The sequence below is a fragment of the Budorcas taxicolor genome, chromosome 10 (assembly GCF_023091745.1).
Source record: "Budorcas taxicolor isolate Tak-1 chromosome 10, Takin1.1, whole genome shotgun sequence".
Classification (NCBI taxonomy): domain Eukaryota; kingdom Metazoa; phylum Chordata; class Mammalia; order Artiodactyla; family Bovidae; genus Budorcas; species Budorcas taxicolor.
In genome coordinates, this window is record NC_068919.1 from 1,874,038 (window position 1) to 1,887,786 (window position 13,749).

A 13,749-nucleotide genomic window follows, 5' to 3' on the forward strand; every position below is an offset into this window, starting at 1 on the left:
GGTTTTTCCTGTGGTCATGTATGGATGTGAGAGTTGGACTGTGAAGAAGGCTGAGCACCGAAGAATTGATGCTTTTGAACTGTGGTGTTGGAGACGACTCTTGAGAGTCCCTTGGACTGCAAGGAGATCCAACCAATCCATTCTGAAGATCAACCCTGGGATTTCTTTGAAAGGAATGATGCTAAAGCTGAAACTCCAGTACTTTGGCCACCTCATACGAAGAGTTGACTCATTGGAAAAGACTCTGATGCTGGGAGGGACTGGGGGCAGGAGGAGAAGGGGACGACCGAGGATGAGATGGCTGGATGGCATCATGGACTCGATGGACGTGAGTCTGAGTGAACTCCGGGAGTTGGTGATGGACAGGGAGGCCTGGCGTGCTGCGATTCGTGGGGTCGCAAGGAGTCAGACACGACTGAGCGACTGAACTGAACTGAAATATAAGGTGATATTACAACTCTTTGCTCTTGTATTTTTATCATCAGTTTTAAGCTGCAAAAATGTTATTCCCAGTCTTTGCCATATTCCCTTGATAGTCAGTGGGCGTGTCTCCTGTTTTTCTTTTTCTTAAGCCATGCATGCTGTTTCCCCCTCCGCCCTCATGTTTACTATTATGTTGTTATTTGAACCTTCCCCTCTGTCCAGCACATTGTTTTATACAAATGAGTAGGCTTCTCTGTTGAATTCAGAGGACAGTCCTCCTGTACAGGCAGGCAAACCTCTTCTCTCAGGTTTCTTTGTGTCACGTTCAGCTGGCACCAGAAATCAAGCTTGTACTTGTCCCCACATCTTTCAGTTTACTCAGCAGGGTCTTAAGTTATGGGAAGGTCTGCTTCAAGCTGCACTGGTATTCTTCAGGCTTATTTTTGGTTGTCTTTGGCTCCAGAAATCTCAGAACCTCCTGTTTGGACTCCTGAAAGAATGGTTTCTTTCTGCCTCTTCTTTAAGCACGTCTCCTTTGCCTGTTCTTCTCATCCCTGACACTTGCTGAATCACTGATGGTCCTTAGCAGCTTGTACATGCGGGGTGTCAAGTCAGCCCTTTTCTATGAACATCACGGAAACAGAAAACGGCGATGCCAATATTTCAAGTCCTTCTCTGGTGTTGTACTGGTTGTACTCTTGTCATGAGGGAGGTTGGGGTGAAAGATGGAGGACCCCCCCCCCGCTTATGGGGCTCTTAATCTCACCGGGGTGACAGCGCGTATACACTAGTGAAGTGAAGTCGCTCAGTTGGGTCTGACTCTCTGCAACCCCATGGACTGTAGCCTACCAGTCTCCTCAGTCCATGGAAGTTTCAAGGCAAGAGTACTGGAGTGGGGTACCATTTCCTTCTCCATATACACTAGTACAGTGATTTATATTAAAAGATAACAAGTAACTGCTTTATGCAGACACTGCTTTGTATCAGAATATGTTCTGGATCAGCATTTTTTTTCCAGTAAGGGTATAATATAACTCAGGTCATCATATAATTTGCTGTTCAAACCCTAACACTTGGAGCATGATGAGAAAAGTTCTTAATAATGGAGAATATGTAATAGGCTTAAGCTGAAACTGTCCTAGGCAAAATGGGATTTATCTGGTTAAAACCAGAGATAAACAAGGACTCACGCATCTAATCATAGCCTTAATCAGAATGATGTAGAAGGGAAGACCTAGCAACTCTAAATCTATAATTTAAATAAAGTGAAGTGAAAGAGAAAGTCAGTGTCTGACTCTTTGTGACCCCATGGACTGTACATACAGTCCGTGGAATTCTCCAGGCCAGAATACTGGAGTGGGTAGCCTTTTTCTTCTCTAGTGGATCTTCCAAACCCCAGGGATCAAACCCAGGTCTCCTGCATTGCAGGCAGATACTTTAAATAAATAAAATATTATATTGTACACTAAGTCTCATAAATGGACAAAATTAGTTATGTATATTAAAAATAAGCCTTGAGATAAGATAAAGTGTTTAACATATAAAAATATGATTTTGCTGTGTTAGAGGTTTCTCTTGTATAAAACTAATGTGATGCTTGCCATGATAGAGATTAATGAAATTATTAGTTAAAAATAGTTTACTTGTCTTCTTTGATTTTAGTGAATTTTAAAAAAGTAAAATGGTTTAAAGATCTCCAGTATCTTTAAAAGACATGCTATCCAGGGAAGTTTGAATAGATGTCCTTTTTTTTTTCATAAATTTCCCAGAGACAACAAAGGATGCTAATTTGTCCCCATTTTCATCCATCTGTCTTTCTGTTCATTCTTATATCCATCAAGTCAACAGGTATTTACTGTGTACTTGTTGTGTGCTGAGCCTGAGATACTAGAAATATAGTCATCGGTGGGATCTGGTTTCTTCTCCTTTTTACCTGCTTGTTTTTCTCTCTGTTTAAGCTCTTTGTTTTCTCATCTCTTTGGTTCTCTTTCCATTTCTCTCTGAAGCAAAGTCTATAGAGTTAGGCCTCTAAATTTATTTGGCAAAAGGTTTTTATTGTTCAATCAAATGTTGTAAAAGTCTTAGTAGAGCAAGACAAATATGCATCTATGACCCATTTACTAAAAAAAAAAGACAAAACACACCTTGGGAAAAGAGATTCCAAGTTAGCAATTGAGGAAGCGAGTGAAGCTAACACAAGTTTCCAGTAATCTGTAGTAATTCTGGTTAATATCTCTATATTTTTGCATTTCAGTTCTGCTAATGTTACTTTACTCTGCTTTTCTTCTCTTCAAGAGGAACCCAGATGATTATAACAAAGTGGATTTGATGCCTAAGATGAGCATTCAGGGAATGGAAAATGTTTAAGTAGGGCTGGAAAAGAGATTGCAAGTTAGGGAGTGGGGGTTCAGTTCAGTTCAGTTCAGTTGCTCAGTCATGTCCAGTCCTTTGTGACCTGATGAATCGCAGCACGCCAGGCCTCCCTGTCCATCACCAACTCCCGGAGTTCACTCAGACTCACGTCCATCAAGTCAGTGATACCATCCAGCCGTCTCATCCTCTGTCGTCCCTGCCCCCAATCCCTCCCAGCATCACAGTCTTTACCAATGAATTAACTCTGCATGAGGTGGCCAAAATACTGGAGTTTCAGCTTTAGCATTATTCCTTCCAAAGAAATCCCAGGGCTGATCTCCTTCAGAATGGACTGGTTGGATCTCCTTGCAGTCCAAGGGACTCTCAAGAGTCTTCTCCAACACCACAGTTCAAAAGCATCAATTCTTTGGCACTCAGCCTTCTTCACAGTCCAACTCTCACATCCATACATGACCACAGGAAAAACCACAGCCTTGACTAGACAGACCTTAGTCGGCAAAGTAATGTCTCTGCTTTTGAATATGCTATCTAGGTTGGTCATAACTTTTCTTCCAAGAAGTAAGTGTCTTTTAATTTCATGGCTGCAATCACCATCTGCAGTGATTTTGGAGCCCCCCAAAATAAAGTCTGACACTGTCTCCACTGTTTCCCCACCTATTTCCCATGAAGCGATGGGACCAGATGCCATAATCTTTGTTTTCTGAATGTTGAGCTTAAGCCAACTTTTTCACTTACTGCAAGTTAGGCAGTGGGGGTAGTCATTAGTTCACGGCAAGAAATTTGGCTCAAGAAGTAAGTAAAAGTCTTACAAGCTATTTTAGGGATCTTGAACTTTATCCTGAAGGCTTAGGGAAATCTCTTAAGTTTTGGTTTTTTTTTTTTTTTTTTTGGTAAATCAAGGGAGTAACATTCTCCCATTTACTTCTTGGAAAGGTTGTTTGTAAGAGAGATAAGTATGATTAGTGACAGGGTTGTGAAAGTTTTAGAACTCTCCGGGTTTGTTACCCAGACTAGGAGATGGTGAAAAGTATATAGACTCCAAAAAACAGATTTTGTGATTGAACGTGGGTGCCGCAGATTACACATTGTTATTGGTTTCCATTACCTAAGAACTGTGGTGATATTACTGAGCGGTGGGGAAACTGCAGGGTGTTAAGCAGATTTCCACTTAAGCCTGTGGGTACAAATTTGATCAAATCCTTTACAATTATGCAGTGCAATTGTGAAATAGATTCAAGGGATTAGATAAACAGAGTGCCTGAAGAACTATGGAGGGAGGTTCATAATATTGTACAGGAGACAGGGATCAAGACATCCCCAAGAAAAACAAACGCAAAAAGGCAAAATGGTTGTCTGGGGAGGCCTTACAAAGAGCTGTGAAAAGAAGAGAAATGAAAGGCAAAGGAGAAAAGGAAAGATATACCCATCTGAATGCAGTTTCAAAGAATAGCACGGAGAGATAAGAAAGCCTTCCTCGGTGATAAATGCAAAGAAACAGGAAAACAATAGAATGGGAAAGACTAGAGATCTCTTCAAGAAAATTAGTGATACCAAGGGAACATTTCATGCAAACATGGTCTCAATAAAGGACAGAAATGGTATGGACCTAACAGAAGCAGATATTAAGAAGGGGTGGCAAGAACACAGAAGTACTATACAAAAAAGATCTTCATGACCCAGATAATCATGATGGTGTGATCACTCACCTAGAGCCAGACATCCTGGATTGGGAAGTCAAGTGAGCCTTAGGAAGCATCACTACGAACAAAGCTAGTGGAGGTGATGGAATTCCAACTGAGCTATTTGAAATCCTAGATGATGCTGTAAAAGTGCTGCACTCAATGTATCAGCAAATTTGGAAAACTCAGCAGTGGTCACAGGACTGGAAAAGGTCAGTTTTCATTCCAGTCACAAGGAAAGGCAATGCCAAAGAATGCTCAAACTACCGCACAATTGCACTCATCTCACACGCTAGTAAAATAAAGCTCAAAATTCTCCAGACCAGGCTTTAACAATACATGAACCGTGAACTTCAGGTATTCAAGCTGGTTTTAGAAAAGGCAGAGGAACCAGAGATCAAATTGCCAACATCTGCTGGATCATCGAAAAAGCAAGAGTTCCAGAAAAACATCTACTTCTGCTTTATTGACTATGCCAAAGCCTTTGGCTATGTGGATCACCACAAACTGTGGAAAATTCTGAAAGAGATGGGAATACCAGACCACCTGACTTGCCTTCTGAGAAACCTATATGCAGGTCAGGAAGCAACAGTTAGAACTGGACATGGAACAACAGACTGGTTCCAAATAGGAAAAGGAGTACATCAAGGCTGTATTTTGTCACCCTGCTTATTTAACTTCTATGCAGAGTACATCATGAGAAATGCTGGACTGGAAGAAGCACAAGCTGGAATCAAGATTGCCGGGAGAAATATCAATAACCTCAGATATGCAGATGACACCACCCTTATGGCAGAAAGTGAAGAGAAACTAAAGAGCCTCTTGATGAAAGTGAAAGAGGAGAGTGAAAAAGCTGGCTTAAAGCTCAACATTCAGAAAATTAAGATCATGGCATCTGGTCCCATCACTTCATGGGAAATAGATGGGGAAACAATGGAAAAAGTGTCAGACTTTAATTTTTTGGGCTCCAAAATCACTGCAGATGGTGACTGCAGCCACGAAATTAAGATGCTTGTTCCTTGGAAGAAAAGCTATGTCCAACCTAGACAGCATATTCAAAAACAGAGACATTACTTGGCCAACAAAGATCTGTCTAGACAAAGCTATGGTTTTTCCAGTAGTCATGTATGGATGTGAGAGTTGGAGTATAAAGAAAGCTGAGCACCAAAGAATTGATGCTTTTCAACTGTGGTGTTGAAGACTCTTGAGGGTCCCTTGGACTGGAAGAAGATCCAACCAGTCCATCTTAAAGGAAATCAGTCCTGAATATTCATTGGAAGGATGGATGCTGAAGCTGAAACTCCAATACTTTGGCCACCTGATGTGAAGAGCTGACTCATTTGAAAAGACCTTGATGCTGAGAAAGACTGAAGGCAGGAGGAAAAGGGGGTGACAGAGGATGAGATGGTTGGATGGCATCACCGACCCAATGGACATGAGTTTGAGTAATCTCTGGGAGTTGGTGATGGACAGGGAGGCGTGGCGTGCTGCAGTCCATTGGGGTGCAAAGAGTCGGACATGACTGAGCAACTGAATTGAACTTCTCGAAATTATCAGAGTAGCATTTAAAATTCTTTCTCTAAAAACTTAATTGTGAGCATTTGGTACAGAAATACGACAACTGACTTTTATAGTTAATTTCCTGCGCTTTCTCCTTGTCCTTCCCAATGACAGCAGGAATCACCTTGCAAAGAGAGAGATCACAAAAGACAGCCTAAAGTGAGACAGAGAGAGAGAGAGAGAGAGAGAGAGAGAGAGAGAGAGAGAGAGAGAGAGAGAGAGTGGTGGTGACCGGGGATGGCATTGACTGTTCATTGTATTGTTTCATTAACTTTTCGCGTTCGTCACCCACTGGCAGAAAGCCTGAATGGAAGGAGAAGGGGGAAACCGTAGCTTACGATTGCATAGCATCCCGATTTAGAGAGCCTGGAGTCATAATTGCTACTGCGTTGCAGTTCTAGTTCTGCTACATAACTAATTGTGAGATCTTGGACAAATTTTTTTCATCTCTTTGTGTCTGTTAACTTGTTCATCTGCAAATTGGAGGTGAAATTGGTACTAACCTCATTTTATAAGTTTTCTGTTACTATATGTGGCACTGTTATTATAAAAAGTTTTCTTTCAGCAGATGGAATGAGCAAAGCCTCAGGTAATGGGCAGCATCTTAATAACTGTGGGGACTGATGGAATTATAATGACCTTTCTGTCCTGTACCCATGATTTTAGACTCTGTAGGGAGCACATAGCTTATTGAGTGTGTCCTTGTAATATGTTCATTCTAAGGAGAACATGTCACGGTGGCGGCAGCATTGGCAGTGATGAGAATGGTAAGAATAGCTTGTATGTAACGTCTGTATCCACCTGATGAGGTATGGATACTTCCTGGTCTCACTTTTACTATTGCGGAGCCTGGTTGTTACATGAAATAGCCACTCAAGGCAAACAGCTAGTGAGTCCTGGAGCTGAGATGCAATCCAGCTGGTTGAACTTGAGACCCTTCACTCCTTAGTCACTGCCCTGATTGCCTCTGCAGTGTGTTTAAATAGTCCCTGTTCCCTCAACAGCCCCCTCACAAAAGAGCAAAAATCGGCTTCATTTTCATTAAAGGCGACAGGTTTCAGGGTCTGAACATTCAGATGATAGTAGTGGAAGAGATCATTACTCTCTCTTCTGTTTTTCTTTTAGGTATCAGTTTTTCTTGCAGGTGAAGCAAGATGTCCTTCAGGGCCGGCTGCCCTGCCCCATTAACACTGCTGCTCAACTGGGAGCCTATGCCATCCAGGGTAGGTTTCACTTAAGCAGACTTGCTTCAGAGGTCTTGAGCAGGATGTTTGAATTTTTCTTTTTAAGCAAGTTTATAAATAAATGACATTTTGCTAAAAAGAAATTGAATTTAGTTAGAATTCCGGTTTTAATCAACATGCCTTCAGAAGAGGTGAAAATGAAACTGGTTACATATCCCTGATAGGAGGTCCCATGGAGTTTTAGTCATGGGAGTGGCATTGATTCTTGACTCAGTGGAGAGTCTGAAAATCTGTTCTGTTCTACACTCTGCCTAAGTTGATCGATCCCTCGTAGCTGCTGTGTCTCAGAGATCCCATTGATTCCAAGTGGCTGCTGTGAAGACTCCACATGGGCAGGCGCCATCACCAGTTTAATTTGTTGCCTGCAGTCAACACCCCCTTGTCCATTAGCTCTTGGCATCAATGTGGCCACCATATTGAGGGAGCAGCTCCAGGTGGCATTGTCTTTTTGGAGGCTGAATCTGAGGCTGTCTTGTAGTTATAATTACTGAGCCCCTTCAAGGAATCAAGCTAGGTATGGGGTGATGAGACAGAATGTTCCTTGCCTGTGTAGTTCTCGCAGACCAGAGATAGTCTAGAAAAAATATTCCCAGAAAAATGCTCTGTAAATGAACTGGGGAACTGGGTTGGGCTTGGAAGCTGGATTAATGTAGGAAGAATTTTTATAAGCATAACATAGTGAATTCTCTGGATTCATTTTGTTCTTTGTGTAAACTGTAATGGGGTTATGTGCAACATCGTATTATATTTCCATGACCATTATTTGGGGCAAATATGTTTTGAACCACATGCTTTATCTCTTGGTGTCCTTGTCAGAGAGAGGATCTAGCTGTTTTTCACCTCAGGCATTTCCATTATATGTGCTTTGAATTCTATTTACATTGTACTTCATATAAACTGCTAAGAATAAGTTAAATGAAAATGATAGTTATAGTCTCACAGAAAGCAAAAATGTTATGTTTTTTAGATAAGATTTTGTTGATCTCTATATATGCTCATCAGAGTTGTTTTAAACTAAAATTAGTTACCTTATATAAATTTATTGATAAAGCATTTGAAGAAAATATTTAAGCATGATAGGAATACTTTTATTCCTGTATTTTTAGGTATATTATCCTAAAATGGAAAAAAGTGACATTTTCTTTGTGTTTTAGCTGAACTTGGAGATTATGATCCATATAAACACACTGCAGGCTATGTGTCAGAGTACCGATTTGTTCCTGATCAAAAGGAAGAACTTGAAGAAGCTATAGAAAGGATTCATAAGACTCTGATGTAAGAAGCCCGTTTTATGAACGCTAATCAGCATGTTGTACATTAGAGCCTCAGAACTTCATTTTATAACTGGACGTTTATATTCTTTGACCAACATGTCTCTGTTTCACATACACACACCCCTCCCCTCCCCCACCCTCTGGTAGCCACCATTCTAGTCTCTGTTTTTATGAGGTCTCCTTTTTTAACTCCACATACAGGTGATATATTATACAGTATTTGTCTTCATCTGTCTTATGTCACTTAGCATTATGCCCTCACAGTGTATTTATATACTTGAAAATTGCCAAGAGAGTAGATCTTAAATGTTAGCACAACAAAAATGATAGCCATGCTATGGTGGTGATCATTACGCAATGTGTATTTAAATGTATCAAATCAATATCTTATACACCTTGAACTTACGTAATGTTATATGTCAATTATATCTCAGTAAGGCTGGTGAAAAAAGAATCCCACTTTACATCGCATCAGCGATCATCTTATGCTATTGACAGGCATAAGAAAAGAAAAGTTTCTTATTCTATGTCTTGAACATTTTTCTTTTTAAAGGTTTTTTTTTTTTTTTTTTTTTTTTTTTTTACTGCTTATAACACTAAAATGCTCATAGGAAACCCAGACAATTTAAAAAGGAAAAAAAAAGTGTAAAAAAGTAAATCCTAATACTTAAAGTAAGTATATTTTTAGTCAGTGGCCTTTCAGATCCCTCTCTATGCATAATTTATTTTGTATGAAAATTTATTTTATATCGAAGGTTTATTTTATGTAGATTTATGTATGTATGAAATGAAATATATAAATGTATTTATGTATGTATGAAATACATAAATGAAATCATTCTGTACATACTCTATTTTACAATTTTATGTTTTTTTTCAGTCACCAGTACCTCGTGAAATTAATTTTTTTAAACTATGAATGCATTTTATAACCACAAAAGCCTTAATGTATTCTGGATTTGATCTGTCTTAAGTATGCAAATTCACAGTTACAAGCAAATCCTTATTCAGTCTTTAGCAATGAATCTGGAGATCATGACACCAGTGTGGCTTTTCAAAGGGTATTATATTAACACCACATGCACTTCTGAGAAATATACACACTCTACAAGTAGGATTTTCAATTAATGACCTGCAGCATTGAAGTTATAATTTAATTATAGTTATTTTGTTAAATTTCCTATACTGATTAACTTTGCCTTTATTGCCTCTCATGTAACTTTCCCTCTTGAATTTGCTTGGTTTCAGATCTACCATACTTAAGAGAAAAAAATGTAGAATTAATCTGGTCAACAAAAAAATGTTTGCCTGAAGGATTTGTTTCAATGAGTAGCAGCAGAAATTGCAATCAGAGAAACCAGGCTCTCCACCTTGTATTCTAGCCTTGTTCTAGAGTCCTGCATTATAAGGTTTCACCTGAAATGAGTGCTGAAAGAATGCCTGTTACAAAATTATGAAGGGCAGTGTATTTGGCACATTCTGAGAATACTAATTGTGCTAGGAGTTCTCAAGTTCAATTATGTTTTGAAATCATCAAGGAACTTTGGCACAGCACCTTGTCTGCTTTATGTGATGGCACTGACAGCATGGTGGTTACTTTTAAGAGGCTAAAGCTCAATCAGTATTTGGTAGCTTTTTTGTGTCTAATTTGTGGTAAACATTCTTCATAGATTTCAAAAGTATTACATTGCTGGGTTTTCCAGAGTACCATGGCTGAAACATGGGATTGCCTTGAAGTAGTATTTTTTAATTTTAAAAAACTCCTTTTTTTAACCATTAAAAATCTCTCTCTCACTCTCTCTCTCTCTGACGCACATACACACACAGAGTTGCACTTATCTGTGGAGATTATTGGCAGATGCTTATCCTGTTAGGAATGAATGCTGTTTTCTGTATATTATCACTGATGAAGAGTTGGGGAAGACTTTAAGAAAAGTGACAAGCATTTTGTATTAAGAAAGTGACATGTGCTGTTGAGCCCAGTTGGCTGTTGAGGAGCCCACTCTCTTTGCTCCCACCACAGCTCTCCTCCGTTTACTTCCCGATGGAGAGCTGCTGGAGCATAGAGACATTTTACTCTTTGCAAAGGGGTGTGCTTTCTGATTTGAGTGCTTATATGCTCAATAATCTCTTTGGGGTTTCTGAAACTGAGACTTTTTAATATGTGTGGAGCTATTGGAATTGGCTATAATGAGCAAAACTAGATTTGGTAAATGAAACTTACAAGTATCACCTCAGAATATAAAATTTTGTCACCAGGAAGGCAGGAGGCTTCTTGAAATATGAAGGCTTAAGTTTGCATTAGCACAAAGGATTATTTATTTTTCCAGTGAATATAGTGAAAATGGTTTTTACTCCCTGTGAGCGCAGTAGCTGTAAGTAAAGTAAGGCTGTTTTGTCCTTATGCTGCGTGCAGGGGTCAGGCTCCTTCTGAAGCAGAGCTGAATTACTTGAGGACTGCCAAATCCCTGGAGATGTATGGTGTTGACCTCCATCCTGTCTATGTGAGTAACATTTAATTAACACAGAATATTTTAAGCTGATGACATTTTCTTAAAAAGTCGCTGAAACTCCCAAAGGAAAGCAGCAGTCCTATTGTTTAGTGAGCAGATGATACTTTTTCATCTGTGTTTTTGAACATAAAGAATCTTTTGCGTCATTTAAATCCTAATGAGTTTTGCATAAAAGTCTGTGATTGTATTTCCGTGTGTAGAAAACAATTAACTGGCTTGAAAACACAATCTGGATAATAATTCCAGAGGGGTTAGCTAAACGTCAAAACGGTTTTAAATTAGTTTATAATTGATTATATTAGAAAACAGGAAGATTTTCCAAAAATAGAGTTTATGGCTGAAAAGAATTCATAAAATCACCTGCATGGCAAAGTAGACTTTTGGCAACAGTACATGTATAAGTGTTGGTGGGTCTATGTTGGGTGTGCAGGTGTTACCAATATTAGGGTTACTGCCTACTGCAGTATTGCCATTGCATAAATAGGAACATTTTTCCAGACTTTCCTCAGTGGCTGATGAAAGCTTTCTGAATAGGATCAGTGGACACTGACACTGAATCTGCACTGAATTTTCTGGATCAGGTTTTCAACTTTGAGACACTTTTCTAAGGTTACCAGTTGGTTCTTCTGTGCCCATGAGACTGGAGTGTCATTGTCTTTGGTTTTGTGAGTTTAGTTAGCAGTAAACAAATTTGATTATTTGAGAAAGTGGATCAGATGTTTTATTTACATGAAATGAACTGCTAAAGAGTGTATGTAGATTGAATGCTTGTCAATTGAATTATGGACTCAGAACTCAGTTTTTAAGAAATCCTGATATACTTACTGTAACACAGGCACTAACTGATGTATTCATTTTGTAATATGCCTTTTGCTCGTAAGAGTCTCAGTTCAGTTCAGTCGCTCAGTTGTGTCCAACGTAAGAGTCTCAGAGTTTCCCAAAGCAAATCATCTGATATTATTTGTAAAGAACTAGTGGCATCCCTGCGTATACTGTTAATATGGCAATGAAAATTACATATTTGGTAGAAGTAGTTGTTCCCTGATAAATTATAATCTAATATCAGTAAACCATTAAATGCTCCATCCTACTGTCCTTTAAAACTACTTATAAAACTAAGTATATTTTGTAGGAAATTTTTAAAGAGGGTCTTCTGTAAAATACCTCTATGTTTATGTAATGTTTATCCTAATTCAAAACACGCGTTTTTTGTGGGAGGTGGAAGTTTATGCCAAATTAATCAGATTCATTAGTATCTTCCATACTTTGCGTTAAAATTGAATTTTTAGAACTAACAATAGGCTACAGCTGATTTTCTTTGAAAATATATTTATCTTATGTTCCTTGGGAATTTGGCTTTGCAGGCTGTTATTTGACCTTAGAATAGAAAAAAAAAAAAGAATGAATACAAAGTCAATTTCCTGTTTGGTATGCACTCTGTGACATTTTCAATCCAGAATCCCATTTTCTTAATTGGGATTTGTTATTGTCCAGAAATGAAAGGCTTCCAGTCTTTACCAGAAGAGATCGTATTTTACAAGTTTTGAGCAATCTTAAGGCACAAATGAAAATAGAAAGGTGTATGCTGGAGACCTCAGAAAATCATGCAGGCAGCTGACTGAGGATTCTGGGGAGGATGGTGGTGAACCAGGCCTCATGATTGTCCAGATCGGAGAGTAAGATAAGTGATCTTGAAAAGGGCCCTTGAGGGCAGCCAGTGGTTGTCAGTTCTTGGCTGCTCAGGAGAATCACCTGGAACATTTGTGTGTTTTTGTTACCTGGATTCCATCATTACAGATTCCCATTTAACCTGTTTTGATGGTACCCAGGAAAGAGCATTTTAAGGTCCATGGGGGATTCTAGTTAATATGCAGCTGGGTGAACACGACTATAGAAGCAACACGGAGTGAGTCAGTCAGTGGCCTGATCGGTAGGTGGTCCAGGTTCTTTTAATGAACTGAGGTGACCAGTTAGAATGCACTGAGAACAGTTTTCTTAAAAACTTCGGGAAAAAATGAGCAGCAAGTTAGCTACCATGATAGCTTAACTAGCTTTCTAAGCTGATGTCTTTGAAAAACCAGATCCAGTATTTATGCAACAGACAGTGTGCATATGGCTAATTACAGTTTGACAGAGAGTTTTTACATGAATAAAGTTGTGGTTACAAGCATATGTTTGTTTTTGCAGGGAGAAAACAAATCTGAGTATTTTTTAGGATTAACTCCGGTCGGTGTTGTCGTCTATAAGAATAAAAAACAAGTGGGAAAGTATTTCTGGTAAGTTTAACTTGAGGGCAGAATTGGTATTGAAGTTGTGCACTATATGTATTGGGCTTATGGAACTTGAATGTCATTGAAAGTGTTGGGAAAAAGCAAACAGACATTTCCAGTGGTTGATAATAAATGAGTGAAAGTGGGTATGAGTTTTCTGCTAGTTCATCTCGGTGTATATGTTCTCTGTAAATTTGAGGTATTTTGATTCTAGACTCTCTCGTCCATGGAGGCTGTATATAGTAGGATTTCCTATCCATTCCAGTGTGTGTGGTGAACTGTGGGCCCAGGACTGCTCTGAGTTCTGACTCTAAACGAGGAAGGATCTGAGAGAGATTGGGGAGCCCACAGCACTACGCTGTATCTGGAAAGGCTGTACTGCCAGGGCCTGGGGATGCCAAGCTCGTCTGCAT

General features: G+C 39.2%; 1 protein-coding gene across 2 annotated transcripts in view; it reads left to right on the top strand.

Annotated features, from left to right (window-relative positions):
* EPB41L4A (erythrocyte membrane protein band 4.1 like 4A) overlaps nucleotides 1-13,749 on the top strand; it is a 287,116-nt gene that overhangs the window by 165,175 nt on the left and 108,192 nt on the right. For both annotated transcript variants that reach the window (XM_052646727.1, XM_052646729.1), the window contains exons 5-8: nucleotides 7,161-7,258; nucleotides 8,434-8,554; nucleotides 10,970-11,057; nucleotides 13,254-13,342. In XM_052646727.1, the coding sequence (XP_052502687.1) occupies nucleotides 7,161-7,258; nucleotides 8,434-8,554; nucleotides 10,970-11,057; nucleotides 13,254-13,342 (396 nt within the window). The remainder of the gene's footprint in view (nucleotides 1-7,160; nucleotides 7,259-8,433; nucleotides 8,555-10,969; nucleotides 11,058-13,253; nucleotides 13,343-13,749) is intronic.